This window comes from Thermobia domestica, chromosome 1 (genome assembly GCF_964235325.1).
Source record: "Thermobia domestica chromosome 1, izTheDome1.hap1.1, whole genome shotgun sequence".
Classification (NCBI taxonomy): Eukaryota; Metazoa; Arthropoda; class Insecta; order Zygentoma; family Lepismatidae; genus Thermobia; species Thermobia domestica.
This window is the reverse complement of record NC_137454.1, coordinates 115,478,216-115,495,740: the sequence shown is the minus strand read 5'-3', so window position 1 is coordinate 115,495,740 and position 17,525 is coordinate 115,478,216. Positions and strand designations below refer to the sequence as shown.

The window sequence follows — 17,525 nt, the reverse complement described above, 5'->3', positions numbered from 1 at the left end:
CCTTTTACGGGTAAGATGTGTGTTTCTGATTGGTTGACAGCTGTCACGTGATTTTAGACCCTGCGATATTTGAAATTCGTTCCCTTTTACGGGTAAGATGAGTGTTTATGATTGGCTGACAGAGGTCACGTGATCTTAGGCTCAGGGATTTTTTTTTTTAAATTCGTTCCCTTTTATGGGTAAGATGAGTGGTTTGGTACCTTGAATTTGATTGGTTGATAGCGGTCACATGATCTTAGACCCTGGGATTTTGAAATTTGGGTATCCTCTTTGATGAGTACTTTGGTACTATGATACTGATTGACTGATAGAGGTTACATGATCTTAGACCCGCTACACGGTGAACAGGTCACATGGTATGACGTCATGTTTTACCCTTGCGGGGAAATCCATCACTAATTCATTTCCTTTTACGGGTAAGATAAGTGCTTTGGTACCTTGATTCTGATTGGATGATAGAGATCACGGGATTTTAGATCCTAGGATTTTTGAAATTAGGGTGTCCTTTCTGATGTATACTTTGCTATTACGATACTGATTGGAAGATAGAAGTCACATGATTTTAGACCCATCACACGGTGAACAGAATACGTGGGAAAACCCCTCACTCATTTGTTTCATTTTATGGATAAGATGAATGTTTTGGTACCTCAATTTTGATTGGAGGATAGAAGTCACATAATCTTACCCTCACCCCAATGCTAGACATTCAGAGTGGTATGACAGTGATCACCCTCGACCTGGATTTTTTTTAATGGTTATCCTTTTTGGTACCTTAAAGTTCCCGTGGAGGGTTCAACCCCATCCTTAAATAACCCTTTTATGGTATGATATTGTACTGAAGTTTACATTAAATATTATCGTTCTCTCTTTGACAGATAAGATGATTACCAGCTTTTTTTACCTTGATGGAGATCCTGTCCTTGAATTAGTAGCCTATGTCTCTGGAAGTAACAATGGTGAAAGAGGGGTGTTGCTTGTAGATTTCTTATAACACATTGTTGTGAGTTTAAGCGATTTTTTAAACGCTCAGTAAGCGCTTCATTAATGGAAACAGTGTTGCCAGATTTTTTTTACCTAAACTGCTCCGATTCTTTTCGAAACGGTTCCGCAGAGTGCAAGAAATTTTAAACTAAAAATTTTTCGAACTAAAAAAATTTGTAACTAAAAAATTTTAAACAAAAATTTTCAAACAAAAAATTTTCGAACTAAAAATTTTGAAACAAAAATTTTAAAAAAATTCGAACTAAAAAATTTAAACTAAAAACTTTCGAACTAAATTTTCAAATCAAAAAATTTTCGAACTAAAAATTTTCGAACAAAAAAAATTTCGAACTAAAAAAAATTAAAAATTTTTTCGAAAAAATATTTTAAACTAAAAACTTTCGAACTAAATTTTCAAATCAAAATTTTTCGAACTAAAAATTTTTAAAAAAATTTCGAACCAATTTTTAAAAATAAGTTTCGTACTAAAGATGTAAACCACATTTGAAAATTTTCAAATCCAAATTTTTTCGAACTAAATTAAAAATCAAATTTTGGACACTAAAAAAATTCTTTAATTATTTTTTCGAACAAAATCATGTAAACCAAATCTTGAATATATTTTCCACCTTAAATTTTCAAGATTACCATGATTTGAAAACAAGTGTTCAGGGTTTCAAGAAATAATAAAACATATTTTTTTTTCAACTTGTTGTATTTTAACGAAAAGTATGTGCTCTTCTCATACAAGTTTATTAACATAATAAATACAGGATCTAGTTTAATGAATATGTTGGACGTGTCATCATCTTCGAATGTTGTAGACGTATCCTGTAAAGAAAAAGAAGAAACGACGGATTACTTTATGAATTTCTTTTTTCTGAAACAATAAAAATGAGTCAATATTGATAAGAGAGAAATAAAACTTACTTGTAAAAGATGGATCTGTTTAGGCTCATCTTCCTCCTCCTCGGGTACATTTCATCCACTGATGGATGTTTATGAACTCTTCTGGGTACTGCATTTTTCTTGGTGTTGCACCTTTATGGTCAAGGTTCCCCCTTCGGTACGGGATTCTGCATTTCTTCCACTGATGGTGGTGTTGGTGGTGATTTATGAACTCTTGTGGGTACTTCATTTTTCTGGGTGTTGCTGCTTTGTGGTTAAGGAAGGGAAAGAAGAAAAGGAAAAGGAAAAAAGAAATGGCGGCCTTATTGGGTATTTACAGTTTTTTCTTCTTCATCTTCTTTTTCCAGTTCCATCTTCTGTTTTTTAACGTACCCGTACGGAACCGTATCGTAGGAATTGAATTCTTTAAATCGACGTTTTGTGTACTGGATACTGTACATTTTTTCTTCTTTGCGTGTGACGATGGTATGGTCTTTGGTCCTGCATATCTTATGGGGGATAGTGATGGTGACTTGTCCACGGCATTGATTTGTAATCATTTCTTTTAGCGTATTGAAATTTAATTGCTGTCCTGCATTGTAATTTAATGTAAATCCTCTAATTTTGCATATGTAACTGGTGACGTTGGTATCCGGATTGTATATTTCTAGGCTGTAATTTTTCGGTCCTCCACTGACAAATGTCTTGATGTATGCTCGTGGTCCGTAAGATTCCATCTCATTCGATAAGCATCCCAAGTACGTAGAAGGTTCAATGGTTGGCTCCCCGGGCTTTTCCGTAAATATTACAGAATCCGTGTCGAAATATAAAACACGTTCCTGCAACATTTCCAGGTACTTGTACAGTTCCAGACGTGCCTGACATGTTGTAAATGCACCTAACACGACATTGGTGTTTCGGTTTTGAACAGGCACATGTTCATTGTACTCCCAGAACGCATACAACATCGTATCATTGATGGGTACAATTTGATGGAGTTTAATGTCGGGGGAAGTGAGTTTTTCATAAAATTCTTCCGGCCGATCAATAATTGTGGTCTGGCTAAAGTTTGATCTTTGGCAAAGCTTTCCCCATAGAGAGTTCCCACAAAGCTTAGATAAACTTCTTCGTGCAGGATTATTTTGAATTTTGGACGGATCCAATGCAATACCTTCACGCTCCAGGACGGTTTGTATGAATTTTGATTTGTCTTCTTCGGTCACACAGGAACTGGGCCAGCCAGACGCTTCCATTTTTGATTTCAAAAACGTATTGATATATTCCGTGAACAAGCCACCTGTTTTCGTGATGGGATCATATTGTTCAATGTCATAGTCCCAAATTTCAAAAATTTCCACCGGTTGATATCCTAATTCTACTGCTTTCTGGATTTCATATGATACCCATGTTCCAGTGAGGCATCGCTCCTGATCGTTGTGTGTACACGTTGCTGTAGGGTCTGGGTTCATTTCTTCGGCACACGCAGCACACAGTGGAAAGAGTAGTTTCTTGTTACATCGGTAAGGCAGGAGACCATGATAAAGATGGCGACTTGGTAATATCGTCATTTTGATCAGACCATTGACTTTATTTATTGGTGGTATATTTTCATCACCCTGTAGATAAATTCGTGGATGACCTACAGGGTATTTAGCACACTTATTGATGTAAGGATAAAGCGAGACAATATCGTAATATTTTATTACTTCCCCTGCTTTTTCATCGACTTGGTGGTACAATTTCACGCAATTGGTCCTTCCTCCAAAAAAACTATCTCTTGGATTTAATGGTCTGCGGTTCATGTACGGGTGATTTTTCAGATACGTCGCCATTGCAGGATTTTGTTTTAAGAACTGATTAAATTCGCACTCCCACATTTCATGTACAATATACCCCAATTCACGCAGTCTTGCATTTTTGCGTTGCGTTCGTTCATAACGGAATTCCATGGTGTCTTCTGGATTGCAGTAGATGGGCTGATTACGGCCTGTAGTAAAACATACTTTACACCCGTGGTAAAAACAGCCGGCATGCTCGTAGATGTGCTCCTCTAACGTCTCAGGATCTTGGTAGTAACCATCAACATGGAATCCCGCAATAAACACTTCCTTTTGTCGGGCCGCATGTAAGATTTGTTTTCCTTCGCTTTTTTCAATGTAGGCCAGCCATTGCATTGCAGCGATCGATTGGGTACTTCTCCATCGATAGCCATGTGCCGGTAGAATTCCAATGGTGTTGGGTTTAAGGAAATTCCGGCGGAATACTAAATTGGAAGCACTGGCAATCGTGATCGTCTCCAAGAAGGGATTCACTTTGGTTTCTGTTTCAAATGACGTCATAAACGAAACGCATGCTTGTCGCAGTACATTGACATCTTGAATACAATACTTGAGAATTTCTTTCTGGAAATCAAACGTGTCATTACGATGATCGTTGTACCACTGCATGAACTTGTTTCTGTCTTCGACGGCCATTTCATCTACACCATAATACTTCGTTTCTGGAAGTGGTCCAATATATGATTGATTCTCCTTGGTGTTGAAGAAATGCGGGAAGTAGCCTTTAGTTGCGGGTAAATTGAACGCTTTTGACAATTTACTTAATGCCATAGGTAGGAAGTTCAACGAGTCAATGAACGTCAGATTATTCAAGGTTAAACTCAGTATCTTGGTCCCATTTAATATGACGTCGGGTCTCCATTGGCATTGTTCTACCATAGCCTTTAGGATGAAATGCCCATCGTATCCCTTAGCGTTGTGCGCGACACAGAAAATCCTATTTATATTGGGACGACGTTCCCGCAAGTACTGGAGAAAATTATAAACTGGATCCTCTTCTTGGAAAATATGCTGGCGCTGACCACACGTACTGCAAGACTGCTGGATATTATTGTTTTCAACACATGCATAACATACTTGTTGTGCAACCAATAAATTTGGAATGTGTACATACGTATTATCGCCAATATTCGTGTCCTGCATAGATTCTATATCATAGAATATCAACAAGGCTTTCTTTGCGTGCATGAGTGAAGGAACACCAGGTTTCAAGCATTGGCGATCAGGAAGCATAAAACATTGATGTGATCCCGGAACAATCTTCTTACAAACATTGCAAAAGATCTCATTACAATCATGAAGTCGTTGTCCTGTATGCACAAAAGAATATACTCTGTAGCATCTAGTACATTGCTTCACCATTTTGCATACAGGTTTCCCTTGATGATATACAATATTACGATGATTGTTAAAACATTCTTCGCCGTAAAATTGACGATTGCAGTCTTTGCATAATATTGGCGTTTGGTTCTTGTCGCATAGAGGTCTCTGTAGACATTTGGAGCACGTTACAGGACAATTTTTCACATGTTCATTGCGTTTACTATACTTTTTATGGCACGCTTCACAGTAGAACTTGGTTGCAAAACAAGCAGTTAAAGATTGAATGATGTCAAAGTGTCCAGCCAAACAAATCAAATTTATGGGAGTGCGATTTTCGTCGTTGGGCCCCTCGTACATGATATCACGGCCTGTGAAACTGGTATACACAGTAATTTTATATTCTTTGAGGTATGCCTGGAATTGTCGTATTTCATTTACACTGGCACCATGATCCAAATTCACTCCTGCATTTGCACATAGCGCATCGACTTCATCGTCCACAATACATTTCGATTGATGTTGATACTGCTTATGTCGTTTTACATCTACATTCTTGTATTTTCTCAGACCAATAGCAATAACAAGGGCGTACGCCAAGCACCTTGAATCTTGATTTTTTACACGTACAATCCCTCGCTTGCAACGTAATAATTCTTCGTTTTGAAGTATTCCTTGCCGCAAACCGCCATAGCCACGTGGAATATCCACACGATGAAAATGAACCGTGAATGGCTCGTGCAGGAGAAATGCATTGTTACTTTGTAACACTCTTTCGAACGAGGCCCACATCGTTTCCAGTGTCAAGTTTCGTGCTTGGCGAAAACTCACCCAAAACGGTTTTATTCGTGTTGCGTGGTGATATTACTGATAAACCAACCATCGCCTCATCGTCGACATTGGCTAACAAATGGTCCAGCATTGCTTGGAAACTATTATGTACATACTGTATGATATCGGTTCCTACGGGCGGTGCGTTGAATTGAACTTCGAGCATTCTGCCTTCAATGTTAAATCGTCTATAATGACGAGTGATTTCATTGCGAACAGTAAAACCCGATTCGGCCATGTTAATAAAAGGAGAAAACAAACAAACAGGTACGGTAAAACAAATATGTAATGGGAAAAAATGAATTGAGCAGCGTGAATTTACTACAAAAGAAAAGAAGAAAGAAAAAATCTTAATCACCTGATAAACAGGAAATCATAACATTCATGATAAATTCTTAACTAAGCAACTCATGTAAAGGTCCTAAGTTTGATTCCCTGTCGGTGACGTTCAGAATCTCATTATGAAAGCACGTGTACTAGAAATCAAAGTTTTTTTTTTTTTTTTAATAATTATGTTACTGAAATGAGTGTTTTATTGCTGTCAAACTCGAGAGCATTACATCAGCATGTAACTGACCTACCATTCTATAGTGATAAAAAGAATGCATGAATGAATGTTTCATCAGTGCTGAGATGTGCCAAAGTACGCGTAAGCATTTTTTCTACTCACAACGACCTTTAAATGATGCGTTTGCAAGTTGAGGAGATTCATCAAACATTAACGATACACATACGTAATTGTCGAAACAAAATCTGTATAGCGTTTTTTTTTTTTTTATTATTGTGACTAAGCGGTTAGCGTACATGGTTCGGACGTGGAAGGTCCTGGTTCAAGCCTCGGTGGGTTTGCTTTCCACGTCGGGGCATGTCAAGCCTTTTCTGTAATTTAATATTCTCACGCGTTATCATACATTCTTTTCAAAACTAAGCTAAATGGTTGACGTACACCTCATAATACATAAACGTACATAAATCGTCTATAATGACGAGTGATTTCATTACAAACAGTAAAACCCGATTCGGCCATGATTAAAAATGAAAACAAACAAACAGGTACGGTAAAACAAATATGTAATGGGAAAAAAGGAATTGAGCAGCGTGAATTTGAGTTGATTTTTTGATTTTTTAGTTTAGCGTCCCTTTCAGCAGCGAGGGTATATGAGACGTGGACCTACTGATTAACGTGGAATCCTAACCACATGAGCTCCCGCCGGGAATCGAACCCGGGTCTCCCACGCCAAAGGCACGTATGCTAACCGCTTAGCCCAGGAAATCATAACATTCATGATAAATAATTAACTAAGTAATTCATGTAAAGGTCCTGAGTTTGATTCCTGGCGGTGACGTTCAGAATCTCATTATGAAAGCACATGTACTAGAAATCAAAGTTTTTTAAAAAATAATTATGTTACTGAAATGTGTGTTTTATTGCTGTCAAACTCGAGACCCCTTACATCAGCATGTAACTGACCTACCATTCTATAGTGATAAATAGAATGCATGAATGAATGTTTCAACAGTACTGAGATGAGACAAAGTACGCGTAAGCATTTTTTCTACTCACAACGACCTTTAAATGATGCGTTTGCAAGTTGAAGAGATTCACCAACCATTAACGTTACACATACGTAATTGTCAAAACAAAATCTGTATAGCGTAAATCTTTTAACCAAATATTCATGCACTCTTTTTTATTTAAGCGGTTAGCGTACATGCTTCTAACGTGGAAGGCTCTGGTTCAATCCTCGGTGGGGTTTGCTTTTCACATCGGATCGCTGTCAAGCCTTTTCTGAAATTTAATATTCTCATGCGTTATCATACATTCTTTTCAAAACTAAGCTAAATGGTTGACGTACACGCCTCTGGCCCAGGTTCAATCTCGGCTGATTGCTCGAATATCACGTTAAGCTGAAGGGGCCGCTAATGCTTTCAAAGGGAATCGAACCATATTATTCTCAGGCATAGTTTCTGAAATTTTGTAATGCATTCTTTTCAAAACTAAGCGCACACATTTTCTGACCATGTTCAATTCCCGACGGGTGCTCGCTGAAGGGACGCTAAACATATCATTTATCGTGCTTACTTTTAATGTGTGGGGGGTTCCTGATTCGTACTCCCACTTTCCCATTCCACTAATTTCTTCATAGTCTAAATATTTCGTACTAAAAGTAAAACAGTGTATTCGTGATCCGCCCACAAATATAAAATAAAAATGATTTTCGAATCTTGTGTGAAAAATAAAATCTCACTGAACTTACCTCAAATTCAATGAACAAAAAGTCGGTGCAGTAAAGCTTCTTAAATGAAGACACTTTTCAAGAACAGACCTTCTCACACGATGGTTGAGAGCGGTGTAGGATTTGAAAAATGAAATTTAGATTTTTATTTAGGTCGCTGCGAAAACGATGTCACCGTCAGCCAATCAGAAACGAGGAAATTTATAAAATGACATCACAACGAACCAATCAAAACGCTCGCTGCTTTTGTCATGAATCACGAACGAAAACGATGTGTAACAATCGATCGTGACGTCATTCACGTTTCTCAATAGTTACAACATCTAGTATCGCAATTCCGATGCCAATTCCCTTCTGCCAGGATCATGTCACTACTTGTCGTAACTGTGACGACATTTCATTTTCCTCATATTCCATACGAGAATGTCAATGTTTGCTTTTTTTTCCATGAATCATGCTGACACGTTCGTAGTAAAACAAAAAGTAATGCGATCCGTTGACGTTTGCATTTTTCAATCATATGTGCTTCTATGTCGTCACACAAAGAAGTCTATCAGCATTTTATTTTAATCCACGAACGGAAGCGTTACACTGTCAGATTTATTTTCTTAAAGTATAAGTGTATCCTTTTCAAGGACCATGGTTCGAAACCCACCAAGCATGATTAAATCCGAATTCATTCATAGCTAAGCGGTTAGCATACACATCTTTGGTTTGAAAGACCTGAGTTCGATTCCTGGAGAAACATTTCTTAGGATTTTTTCTTAAACTTGGTTTAAATTTTTAGTTCGAAAATTTTAAAAGTTTAGTTCGATAAAAAGTTTGATTTGAAAATTTTTAGATGTGATTTACATCTTTAGTTCGAAACTTTTGTTTTTAAAAAATGTTTTAGTTCGACAAAATTTTGTTTCAATTTTTTTAGTTCGAAATTTTTTTTGGGGTTCGAAAATTTTTTGTTTGAAACTTTTTTGTTTCAAAATTTTTAGTTCGAAAATTTTTTGTTTGAAAATTTTTGTTTAAAATTTTTTAGTTTTGAAATTTTTTTTAGTTCGAAAAATTTTTAGTTTAAAATTTCTTGTACTCTGCGGAACCGTTTCGAAAAGAATCGGAGCAGTTTAGGTAAGAAAAAATCTGGCAACACTGTTTCCATTAATGAAGCGCTTACTGAGCAATAAATCGCTGAAACTCACAACAATGTGTTATAAGAAATCTACAAGCGACACCCCTCTTTCACCATTGTTACTTCCAGAGACATAGGCTACTAATTCAAGGACAGGATCTCCATCAAGGTAAAAAAAGCTGGTAATCATCTTATCTGTCAAAGAGAGAACGATAATATTTAATGTAAACTTCAGTACAATATCATGATACCATAAAAGGGTTATTTAAGGATGTGGTTGAACCCTCCACGGGAACTTTAAGGTACCAAAAAGGGGAACTAAATTCTAAAATCCAGGATCACCGACATATCGCTCTATATTTCACTCATGGGCTGTGGGGGGGTGCTAAGATCATGTGACTTCTATCAACCAATCAAAATTGATGTACCAAAACATTCATCTTACCTGTAAAAGGAAACAAATGAGTGAAGGGGTATTCCCATGTAATCTGTTCACCGTGTGGCAGGTCTAAGATCATGTGACCTCTGTCGGCCAATCAGAATCGAGGTACCAAAGTATACATCAGAAAGGACACCCTAATTTCAAAAATCCTAGGATCTAAAATCACGTGATCTCTATCATCCAATCAGAATCAAGGTACCAAAGCACTTATCTTACCCGTAAAAGGAAATGAATTAGTGATGGATTTCCCCGCAAGGGTAAAACATGACGTCATACCATGTGACCTGTTCACCGTGTAGCGGGTCTAAGATCATGTAACCTCTATCAGTCAATCAGTATCATAGTACCAAAGTACTCATCAAAGAGGATACCCAAATTTCAAAATCCCAGGGTCTAAGATCATGTGACCGCTATCAACCAATCAAATTCAAGGTACCAAACCACTCATCTTACCCATAAAAGGGAACGAATTTAAAAAAAAAAATCCCTGAGCCTAAGATCACGTGACCTCTGTCAGCCAATCATAAACACTCATCTTACCCGTAAAAGGGAACGAATTTCAAATATCGCAGGGTCTAAAATCACGTGACAGCTGTCAACCAATCAGAAACACACATCTTACCCGTAAAAGGGAACAAATTAGTGAGGGATTTCCCCGCAGGGTAACTCATGACGTCATACCACGTGACCTGAAAATTTGAATTTCCCGCGTGGGCGGGGCCTAACGTCACGTGACCTCTCTCAGCCAATCAGAATCGAGAAATTTTTGCTGACTCGGCTGGACATACGGGGGGGACTACTACTCACTATTTACCTCAGCGACACCGAAAACTAGGATTGTACACCAATATCGGTTATAGAGATGCAAGGGCTCGGAAAAAACCCGGCTTTTTTTAAAAAAAAAAAAACTCGTTTTTTTCTGCTTCGCTTTTTTGCTTGGGAAATTTTGGTCTTTTTTTTCAAAATTCTGCTTTAAATTAATAAAGCAGATTTTGTTTCGCTTCTCTATAACACAAAAAGTCATTTAATTAGTGTTTGATGCCGATAATAACATAAAACCTCGAAAATAAACTATGAATTTTGGAAAGATATTTCAAACAATTTTACTTCTCAACATATTTACATTATGAATTCCAAAGGATTAACCAATATATATAATAAGATTTTTTTAAACCTCCTATATGCAAAAGTAAGCAAGGTTGGCAAGAACCATGGTTGTTTTTGAAAATGCCAAAAACCCATTTTTTTGGGGGGGGAGGAGTTTAAACTACTTTTTTTTGTTTAAACCAGGTTTTTTGGGTTTAGATATTTTGCTTTATGTATTTATATTACATATTGACAAATAAGTTTGTTTCGCCTTGGTGTTATTATACAACAACGGGTTTATGCTGGAAGAGGTCACATAAGCTTAGAGAAGTCCGGTCAGTAAATTTCTTAAATTGGGAAACTCCCGCCCTAGCCATCGGGAAAATCTCGTCATTACTCTAAATGTAAAACAATAATGGAAAAATCCTGTTATTGCTTTGCATGTAAAATTTAAGGGCCAATGTATCATAATCAGTACGCTAAAACTGAGGTATTAAATTACAAATTTAGTACGTGCATATCATTGAAAGTCCAATCCAAGCTAATGTTGGAAGCTACGTAGGCAATCGATAAATTTTGCCAATTTGTATCTATATATATTGGCTTCTTTACAAAACAACAGGCATTCAGGCATGCAGAAATATACAATTTGATTTCGTTTCGTATGTTCAGGCTTAACATACTTAGTAATACCGAGGTTATCAAAGAGAATACTTTCGCTTAAAGTGACATCCGAACCGCTACTTTGTTTACGCATGAAAAAAGGGTTGTGGTTCGACCGAGAATTGAACATGAGACACCTTGATTAAAAGGTGAAGAGGAAATAAAACTAATGCAGATGGTTTGATGTGTGGAAACGTCACCATGAAGTTCACATGATTCGCATTTTCCGTTCTTTTTAATTCAGTTGTTTATTAAAAAAAGAAAAAAAAACAGCTGGTGTAAACCAGCCAACCCTAAAAGTAAATACTTCTTTCAAAAAATACACAAATAACTAGCAAAATTCTATGTAGTATTTTTACTTCAAAATATTCCATACCCTCTTTTTGGAACAAAATAAAATTAAAATAAAACATAAAAGAAATACTTAGATTTATATGATACACTTAAAAGCTGCACATCTAGAGCTTTTGGTTCTGTATATTCTTGAAATTCTACAGTTTTATATAACCACCATTACGGTTTACTCAGTCCTGAAGTTTTCTGAATTTTTAACAAGAGGGATTCAACATATGAAGGGTGTGAGGTAAGAACATGGTAACCCACAATTTTACTATTTTAAGAAATTAGAGATTTTCTGCTGCACAATTCATTTTGAAAGTCGGAAAGCTGATTTTTCACATAAGACTATACATGAAGGATTAAACGAAGCGGTATGCGTTGCTGCCTATCTGGTGCTGCGTAACTCAGCAATTGAAAATTTCTTGGTTACCATGTTCTTGGGTCACACCCTTCATATCATTACGGAACTCTCCCTCCCCCTCCAGCACCACCACCATCTCAAAAAAAGAAAGAAAAGAAAAAAAGAACTACGGAATATATTTAAGTTAAGAAAAATACAACTGTACAACAAACATGACTGAGTGGAGCTTTTGCGCTTCTATCGGGAAGTCCGGGATTCAACCTAGCATTCGACCATTCTGACAAAGCTTTTCTTCATTCCATCTGTGAAGTAGAAATAGTGTGTGTACTGTGAGTTGGCCGACTTACTTTCTTATTTTTTTTTAATCGTTATTATTACTAATTACCAGCAGTGACGGTTTTCCGAAAGTTAGGGGGGCGGTCTTTCTGAGTGAAGCCTGTTCCCCAAAATTACGGAATGTCTAAAACAAACGAAATATCTATTAGTTATGCCTTTACTCATAAACTTTAACCTCCCTTCAAATAAAAATTATGAATGTTTAGAAAAACTAAACATTAGTAAGAAAAACTCCTCCCAAAATACTTTTCTAAATCCGCCACTGATTCTCAGTATAAAATGATCTTCAAGGTTTTATCCGGAAGATTATCGCTAAATATATAAACGAAACGAAATATTAGTTATGCCTGTACTCATAAACTTCAAGCTCCTCCCAAATAAAATTAGGACTTTTTAGAAAACGAAACAATCAGCGAAACCCCTCCCAAAGTACTTTTCTAAATTCACTACTGATTATTTATATAAATTAATATTTAAGGTTGTATCCGGAAAATTATTGCTAAATCGTTGCACAGCTACAGTATAACAGAAATGTGGAAGTACGGTTTGACGGATATATAGAAAAACATAAGTTTAATTTTTGCGTTAGAAGCTACAGTACTAAGCTCTTAGAAATGAAACACGGATGACAAACTAAAATGATATAGAGAACAAAAAAATGTTGATAACTCAAAAGTTAAATAGCCTCTAAAATTGCCCTCAAATACTACATTCTTCATGTTAGCTTTAATTCCTAAAACATGTGCTCCATCCATCTTGATGGTGAATTTCAGAGCGAAATATGGCATTTAGGTCATGTACTTCGTATCTAACTATAGAATATACTATAAGAAAGCTATTTAGATAGAAAAATCATGAAAATGAAAAAAGCCAAAATTTCCAAAATTCTCGTTTTTTCCCCCAAAAAGCCAGCTTTTTATGTGAAAAAAACCATCGATTCAAAAAAGTCGGCTTTTTTGCATCTCTAATCGGTTATTTTTCGGTTATGTTTACATGTTACTCCCTTTCCACCTTCACTCCATGCCGATGATGTGATACGAAAATTAGCTAGGCCATAGTCCACTAATATACTAAAAATCGTCATTTTTAGTATAGCGGTCTAAGAGGAGCTGGCCACCAAACATCGCTGCATTCATTTTTATTTGTATGGTCAATTTGCCCTCTAACCGCTTGAAACGAAAATTTCCAGAAACGCTGGAACATGTGTCCCTTATTTTTAATGAAGAGTGTACATACCGGATTTCATCTTTCTAACATGATAACCTCGTGAGATATTGTATTTTTGGTATATTTTTTGAACCCCTTCCATTTCCCTTAGGATACACTCTTCGGGAAAACTAATGTATTAAAAAAAAAACCTACGTTAGCTCATGATCCATCCATGTACAGAAAATCATCAAAATTGGTCCAGCGGTCTAGAAGGAGTTAGCCATGAAACATTTTTACAGTTCATAGATTTATGCTTCGTCGGTAAGACCTGGCGTAATACACATGAATGCTTGTGAACAATGTTTACGATCAGAGACTCTTTTTCTTTCATTCGTCTTAGTGGTTCATTTGTTATTTATAAATAGTGCCAGCATTCATAAGCACTTAAAAAAATTTGAAAATGTACATACAAATATTCAGTAAAATGTTAGAAAAAATATGCACTATAAATAAAATAATATGCACTTTAAGAGGCAGCTTATTTATTTTAGATTCACTTGTTTGCAGTGTTTTCTGTGCGCAGAATAAACTTTCACGGTACAATACTGGGAATTTAAAAAAAAAAAAAAAGATTTCTGATGACAAAGTTCATCTCTTGTTTGTTAAAATAAGTTAGTAGGCCAAAAATGACCTTTCAACGTCAACTGAATCGTTCAGTTTAACATATGAATAAATTTTAACAAAAGAATGTTGAGAAATCGAAGAAAGAAAACAAAACGGCTTAAGTTTTCATTCAAAAAGTTCGTACTGAAATCTAAGAAGCAGATAATGTAAAATACAAAATATGTCATGTTGCTGTTGTTTGTTCTTCATTCCGTTCTTAAAACTAACAATTCAACTGACGTAAAAGGATAATATTTGTACAATGACAGAAAGTTCGGAACATTCATCTAGCAAAGTTCTACTGATCCTACATAGCACTGCTTGATTGAATGGTTCCTTGATTAGAGCTCTTTATAAACTTCTCTTTTCTTTTTTTCTTTTTTCTTTTCTTTTCTTTTTTCTTTTTTTGGCCAGTGACGCAGAACTTAAGTAGTTTTCTTAACAAGTTCGACTGACTCGTAGAGGGATGCACCTTGAGTTTCGAGATGCTTCATTGTTTAAACAATTGTCGAAAAATGTGCATGCATAAATTAATATCTTGATATCCGAAAAGATTATTTGCATTATTCAGAGGGTAAGGAATATTTTCTTTATGAATGTCTAATACAGCGAAACTACCGATTTACAGTGTTTAGAATATTTAAATGATTCGTAACTTCAAAGATGTGGAGAAATATGTGAGTACCCTTAGAATATGCACTAATATTCAAAATTTGGGATATAGTATACATGAAGCTGCATCAGTTCCTGAAGGAGCAGGACGCTCATACTTTTAGGGATTATTCATTGAGTATCTGCGAACTTACAAAGGGGGTAACAAAGCGACTTTTATTTACTTATCGACTGATACGAAAATAAAAAGAACGTACCTATATTCAGCTTTGTTGTTCTTCTTACATGTTGTTTTTCTTCACGACTGCTGATGTTCAAATGTCTGAGGTGTATCGAGTAGTACCAGGTGAAGCGTGATTGCTTAGCGGTGTTTGCAGACAGAAAGGAAGGTTTGGGGGTCATTCCGTACAGGTTTTCGTGAAGAGAACGTAACGCGAAGTTTGCTCTTCTATGTTTACTTTTAGTTTCTGGTAATTTCCACGCGAACTATAATGCTTAGAATTACGTGTATAAATTCAGGAAAATTCCTCGCTCATCGTATTACATCTTGGAACTCTAATCACAGGCGCCATTCCTAGTGATGGGTCTGCGCACATTGACGTAGGTGTTCTTCCGGTAGGTGGCAGTGAAGAAGGAAGATGGCGGGGGGAATAATTATGGTTACTCCGTGTTGTGTTAACTGTTCCTTATCGGAATATTGCATAGTAGAAATAACTACAAAAGAAAAAGCTAGTGAAGCTATTGGTGTGTTGCAGGAGCACGGACTGCTTCCGATTGGTAAGTTGTGTTCTGGATGTGGTAGGGATGCGTTTTTTTTTTTTTTTTTTTTAAGGGAAAGGAACGTGTTTCGCTGTCGGAAAACACATTTCATTGGAAATTCGAGGAGGAAGACGAGGTGCAGTTTTTCCTCCTCGCTTTTCAATGGAACGTTCTTTTCCAGAGCTAAACTCGATTTTTTAACGGTGATGCGCCTTATGGATTACTGGTGTTTGAATAGTCGTCCAAACATTAGTAATGCTATTACGAATCTGAATATCTGCAGAAAAACTTGTGTCGATTGGTTTAGCTTTTGCCGTGAGGTTTGCGTTTGCTGGGCTCTGGATTCGTCTACTAAACTTGGAGGTCCAGGGACAACAGTTCAGATAGATGAATCCAAGTTCGGGACACGGAAAAATCACTGCGGTCGTGTGATCGATGGTACTTGGGTTTTTGGAGGTTATGAGGTTGGTTCAGGGAATGTATTCATGTGTCGTGAAGAACAGAAGTGCTGAAAGCTGTTGAGCGTTCTTCAGCAGTGGGTGAAACCTGGTACAATCATTCACAGCGACTGCTGGAAGTCATGTGATAGGTTGGCTGAGGTGGGATTTCAGCACTTCACTGTGAATCATAGCCTGAATTTCGTAGATCCCGTTACTGGCGCTCATACGCAAAATATCGAGCGGTTGTGGCGAGATGCGAAGGACAGCATTCCGAGATATGGGAACAAAATACACCATTTCGTCGGACATCTGGCCTCCTTTCTTTTCAAGAAAAAGTATCCCCTAGAAACATGGTTTCACAACTTTCTCTTGGAAGTAGCTCGAATATATCCTCCCACTATTTGATGGTGAGTCGAAATGAATGCTTTCTGCTCCTTATTGTCTTTTTACTTTCATTCCTCACATTTGTCCTTGCACTTTATATCTCCATGTGTAGTGCCCTTGTACTTTATCTATGACTATGTGTGTGTGTGGCGGGGGGGATTTAACGCATATCGCATGTCTTGTGTACATGGATACTTCTTACTATTGCACTACATAGAAAAAATATGGTATTTCATGTAGAAGTGGTAATAGAACACAGAAGAAACGAAGATCAGGCTGTATTCACACTTTATATTGGAGTGTGAATACAACATGATCTGGGTTTCCTTTGTGTTCTATTACCACTTGCACATGAAATAACATCATTTCCCTACGTGGTGGAACAGTAAGAAGTATCCTCGCGCACGGAAGACAAGGGGGTTCTCATATACTATTACGAAAATTTGTATTCGCACATGCGTATATATGTATATTTTTATATATATCCAGGGCCTATTTACAAGTTTTTTTTAAAAATTTTAAAAAAGTTAACTTTTAAATTCCAGTGCCGAATAACGTTATGAAAATACAAGGTACTTGTTTAAAAGATATAAGTTAATGAAATACTTACAGATTTTTGAGATTCTGGATTCCTCGCAGTGTCTTTCTGCCGATCACGACTATTTGGTTGTGGCTCATATCTCTGGAAGAACAAATGAAAATGTATCTATCAGTACACATATTGAGATGCCACAACGTACAATGTATCATCATAATACAATATTAGACTAAATATAGTAACAATAAGGAAAATTTTACATATACAGCGCCATCTATGAACTATAGTTACATAAGGAGCCTTCTAGGGGGAACGCCGAATTCTAATGTCTCTCCTATTTTGTATACTTGACCAACTCTCATGCATGTTCTTTCAAGATATTGGTATAACTAGTTTATCATCTGTGCGAGGGTTGCCAACGAAACGAGGAAGTCTGGTCTCTAACAGATGTGAAATTAATGTCTCATCTCGGGTGGAGTTGTCCACAAGACGAGACTAAACAGAATTTTAAAGTTGTGGCAGAGTTCTTTCAATA

At 36.7% G+C, this 17,525-nt stretch overlaps 2 protein-coding genes across 5 annotated transcripts in view; both read right to left on the bottom strand.

Annotated features, from left to right (window-relative positions):
* sli (slit guidance ligand) overlaps positions 1–17,525 on the bottom strand; it is an 833,494-nt gene that overhangs the window by 203,902 nt on the left and 612,067 nt on the right. For all 4 annotated transcript variants that reach the window (XM_081762100.1, XM_081762119.1, XM_081762110.1 and 1 more), the window contains one exon: positions 17,063–17,134. In XM_081762100.1, coding sequence (XP_081618226.1) covers positions 17,063–17,134 — 72 coding nt within the window. The remainder of the gene's footprint in view (positions 1–17,062; positions 17,135–17,525) is intronic.
* LOC145666495 (uncharacterized) lies at positions 1,696–6,222 on the bottom strand. The gene is made up of 2 exons (XM_081733763.1): positions 1,915–6,222; positions 1,696–1,815 (listed from the first exon to the last, which is right to left on the bottom strand). Exon 1 carries the CDS (start codon positions 5,820–5,822, stop codon positions 2,196–2,198), a length of 3,627 nt encoding a protein of 1,208 aa, XP_081589889.1. The 5' UTR covers positions 5,823–6,222; the 3' UTR covers positions 1,696–1,815; positions 1,915–2,195.